At 40.9% G+C, this 5,000-nt stretch overlaps 1 protein-coding gene across 1 annotated transcript in view; it reads left to right on the top strand.

Moving 5' to 3' along the window:
* ltc4s (leukotriene C4 synthase) overlaps positions 1–2,813 on the top strand; it is an 8,499-nt gene extending 5,686 nt beyond the window's left edge. Inside the window, exons 4-5 of the mRNA XM_031317252.2 lie at positions 1,251–1,332; positions 2,527–2,813. Coding sequence (XP_031173112.1) covers positions 1,251–1,332; positions 2,527–2,668 — 224 coding nt within the window. The 3' untranslated portion in view covers positions 2,669–2,813. The remainder of the gene's footprint in view (positions 1–1,250; positions 1,333–2,526) is intronic.
* Positions 2,814–5,000: the final 2,187 nt, after the last annotated feature.

Raw genomic sequence — 5,000 nt, 5'->3', positions numbered from 1 at the left:
TGCAGAACAACTAAAATATGATGTTTTTTGAAAATTAAACCATGTTAACCTATTCTGGTACAACCTCTAAATACAATTATGAACCTGAAAACGAGCATAATATGAGCACTTTAAACTAAGAGGAGAATAAGCATGAGGACTTCAGATGTCATGGAAAACAAAGGGCCCTTAATTGGGCAGCCTTGGTTTAGACCACGTGTCAAACTTGAGGCCCGCGGACCAAATCCAGCCCCTCACAGATTTGGATCCGGCCCGAATATCAATTTAGGTTCCTAATACATTTTGGCCCAACTGTTTTTTTTTGTCGTTTTTTCATTATTTTGTTGCTTTTTGTGATGTTTTTGTGGCTTTTTTCTTTGATGGCTGAGTAACGTTTTCGGGTCTTTATGTCGACCAAACTGTGAGTGAGAAGACTAGATGAGACATGCAGTACTACAGTCAAAGATGTTTGACTTTTTCGATGAAATAAAAGCATGTGAATGAACTAAACCAGTCTGGCCCTTTAAGGTAGTTACACACCACCCAGACGGCCGACCGTCGGCAGTAAAGCCAGTCGGACTGATCAGTCGGGTCCCCGAGGTCCAAAAAGTGCCTCAGAACACACTGAGGAGACGCCGAGTTACGTCGTAAGTGCATGAAACGTAATACGTCTCCATAGCAGCAGGCGGCGCTTCTCTGTCTTGTTTCCCAGAGAATGAAAACCGGCAGCTGATTGGACGAACGCGTCACGTGGGTCTGGTTTCTCCGGAAATTCACAGCCAGACTGTCATGGCGGCTCGTTCAGAATACGATCTCATATTGGACTAAAATAGTTCACCGAAACGTGTTTCTGAAAACATTTGAAGAGGGAAATAGGCCGTGCAGCTGCTGAATCTGTCTTCATTTCAGATCAACAAAGGTCAGATTAAAAGATTTTCGTCAGATTTTGAGAGACTCATCCGCTCCCCATTTCCGGGTGAGTCCCGACTGTCCTGTCTCCGACTGTCCTGTCTCTGACTGAACATGTCAGGTCGGCCCAAATGAAGGCTGACGGCTCCTCCAACGGACGACGGCACGAACACACCGAGCAGACTCGAGTCACCGACCTCGCCAGACGGTCCGACGGCCGATAATCGGCTCTGTGTGTCAGCGCCTTTAGAGAAACTGAGACTCCTGCTTTAGACAGTTGAATGTTGCAGATGAATCAGACTGAATATAAAGAAAAACGTACGTTGTTCCTGAGGTAATGTTTGTGTGTGTTTGTGCCGCAGGTGCGTCTTCAGTCTGTGGTCTGCTGTATCTGTACGCACGCTTCCGGTACTTCCGTGGATATTCACAGTCGGCACAGGGACGGTAAGACGACAACACCTGTACGCCTGTCTGTCTGTCTGTTTATTTAAAGGTCCCAGATGGTGAAAAATAGGTTTTTAGGTTTTTGTCACTTTTTATCAACATTCAACATTGAATAAAACACCCAAATTCAATGAAAGTAATGAACTGATCATTGATTTAACTTGTGAAGAGCGTCGTATGGAACCATCCACGTTATTTTTATTTGACAATAGAGTTGAAAGAAACCCAAATTTCTGAAATTCTGAAAACTTTTTTAAAGGTCCCATGACATGGTGCTCTTTGGATGCTTTTATATAGGCCTTAGTGGTCCTCTAATACTGTATCTGAAGTCTCTTTTATATAGGCCTTAGTGGTCCCCTAATACTGTATCTGAAGTCTCTTTATATAGACCTTAGTGGTCCCCTAATACTGGACCTGAAGTCTCTTTTATATAGACCTTAGTGGTCCCCTAATACTGTATCTGAAGTCTCTTTTATATAGACCTTAGTGGTCCCCTAATACTGTATCTGAAGTCTCTTTATATAGACCTTAGTGGTCCCCTAATACTGTATCTGAAGTCTCTTTATATAGACCTTAGTGGTCCCCTAATATTGTATCTGAAGTCTCTTTTATATAGACCTTAGTGGTCCCCTAATACTGTATCTGAAGTCTCTTTTATATAGACCTTAGTGGTCCCCTAATACTGTATCTGAAGTCTCTTTATATAGACCTTAGTGGTCCTCTAATACTGGACCTGAAGTCTCTTTATATAGACCTTAGTGGTCCCCTAATACTGGACCTGAAGTCTCTTTATATAGACCTTAGTGGTCCTCTAATACTGTATCTGAAGTCTCTTTTATATAGACCTTAGTGGTCCCCTAATACTGGACCTGAAGTCTCTTTTATATAGACCTTAGTGGTCCCCTAATACTGTATCTGAAGTCTTTTATATAGACCTTAGTGGTCCCCTAATACTGTATCTGAAGTCTCTTTATATAGACCTTAGTGGTCCCCTAATACTGGACCTGAAGTCTCTTTTATATAGACCTTAGTGGTCCTCTAATACTGTATCTGAAGTCTCTTTAGACCTTAGTGGTCCCCTAATACTGGACCTGAAGTCTCTTTTATATAGACCTTAGTGGTCCTCTAATACTGTATCTGAAGTCTCTTTTATATATTGTGTATTATACTGATTGTGTGTCTGTCTCTGTGCAGTCTGGCTCCGCTGTATTTCAGCGCCCAGGTTCTGTGGGTCCTGATCGGGTTCTCGTGTGTCGGCGTGCTGCTGACGTTCTGCAGAGTTTACCTGGCGATCGAGCTGCTGGGCCAACTCACCGCCGCGCTCCGACTCACCTGAAGGAAACGTGCCGCTGACGCACGCCGGAGGAGAGAAAATGAGACTTTTACATTTCATTTCTGATGATAAATAAAAATGATAAATTAAAATTCCTGTTTTTATTTTATTTTCCTCCTCAAAACTTGTTTTAATTGTCTGTTTTTCTGCCAGAAGTTCGGTTAGTTTATTAAGGAACTTATTAACTGTACTGTTTCAATGTACAATTAAATAAAGAAATGCTCTACTACAAGTCCTCCATCATTCCTCTTCTAAAGCTTCCTCTTTCTCTAAATCCTCTTCCTGTAGAAATGTTCTTCCCTGTGTGTGTGTGTGTGTGTGTGTGTGTGTGTGTGTGTGTGTGTGTGTGTGTGTGTGTGTGTGTGTGTGTGTGTGTAAGTAAGGGGCAAGGGAATGCATTATGTCAATCATGGGTCCCCACAAAGATAGTGAGACGCTCTGTGTGTGTGTAAGGGGCTAGAGAATGCATTATGTCAATCATGGGTCCCCACAAAGATAGTTAGACGCACTGTGTGTGTGTGTGTATATGTATATGTATATGTAAGGGGCTAGGGAATGCATTATGTCAATCATGGGTCCCCACAAAGATAGTGAGATGCACTATGTGTGTGTGTGTGTGTGTGCGTGCATTATGTGCACCTCACATCATAACAACAACAAGCAGTTGGGTGTAACATTAAAGGTAATGGCTCTCAGGTAAGCTAACTGTTTAAGCTTACAGTGAAAATGCTAGCGGTTCTATGAAATCAGTGTTGACACAAGCATCAATGTTCCTTGAGTTGCTCAATTAGCTTCTCTTGTACTGGTGCTCTTCTCCAGAGCATATACTACTCTCAGCTTTACTGTAGCTTTTGGGAAGGGTTATGGTTATGGTTATTGTATTTAGCAGATACTTTTGTCCAAAGCGACAAAATATGAACTTTACAATTAACAGTAAACAGTTTTTAAAAGTTGCTAAGCCAATATTAAGCAAAATAGTAATAATAACAATAATGGCAATGCAATATCAAATGTCAATAATAATAATAATAAAAAAATATTTTTAAGATTTTTTTGTGTAAATTGAGAGAAAATATCAGCAGAAAACTTCACTTTAAAATGTACAGTCATGTGAACAAATTAGGACGCCCATGCTAAAGTTGACTAAAAAGAGAAAATCATCTTTAGGAAATTGATCTTAATGCCTTAATTCAAAAAATGAGGAAAAATCCGACCTTTAAGGACACCAATTTTCTTTGTGAATGAATAATGTATTGTAAATAAATAAATGTTCTTCCTTAAAATACAGGGGGCATAAGTCAGTACACCCCTATGTTAAATTCCCATAGAGGCAGGTAGACTTTTATTTTGAAAGGCCAGTTATTTCATGGATCCAGGATACTATGCATCCTGATAAAGTTCCCTTGGCCCCCACATCATCACATACCCTTCACCATACCCCCACATCATCACATACCCTTCACCATACCCCCACATCATCACATACCCTTCACCATACCCCACATCATCACATACCCTTCACCATACCCCCACATCATCACATACCCTTCACCATACCTAGAGATTGGCATGGGGTACTTTCCATAAAATCATCTCTCAATGCAAATCAAACTATCTATTAGGCTAACTGACATACAACCATGTTAATCTCTAGGTATGGTGAAGGGTATGTGATGATGTGGGGGTATGGTGAAGGGTATGTGATGATGTGGGGTATGGTGAAGGGTATGTGATGATGTGGGGGTATGGTGAAGGGTATGTGATGATGTGGGGGTATGGTGAAGGGTATGTGATGATGTGGGGGTATGGTGAAGGGTATGTGATGATGTGGGGGTATGGTGAAGGGTATGTGATGATGTGGGGACCAAGGGAACTTTATCAGGATGCATAGTATCCTGGATCCATGAAATAACTGGCCTTTCAAAATAAAAGTCTACCTGCCTCTATGGGAATTTAACATAGGGGTGTACTGACTTATGCCCCCTGTATTTTAAGGAAGAACATTTATTTATTTACGATACATTATTCATTCACAAAGAAAATTGGTGTCCTTAAAGGTCGGATTTTTCCTCATTTTTTGAATTAAGGCATTAAGATCAATTTCCAAAAGATGATTTTTTTATTCCTCTTTTTAGTCAACTTTAGCAGGGGTGTCCTAATTTGTTCACATGACTGTAGCTGTGATTCTTCTCAGGATATGGTTCCAGGTTCTCACCACAAGATGGCAGCAACATGCTATGAACACTGAAGCCGATGGTTCATTCAGAGGGAAATAAAGTCCCACAGAGTGGCGTGATGAACACAGATACACTTAGAATAAGAATACATACAAAAT

Source organism: Sander lucioperca, chromosome 1 (assembly GCF_008315115.2).
Source record: "Sander lucioperca isolate FBNREF2018 chromosome 1, SLUC_FBN_1.2, whole genome shotgun sequence".
In the NCBI taxonomy this organism is placed as follows: Eukaryota; Metazoa; Chordata; class Actinopteri; order Perciformes; family Percidae; genus Sander; species Sander lucioperca.
This window is presented reverse-complemented; position numbering and strand designations above follow the sequence as displayed.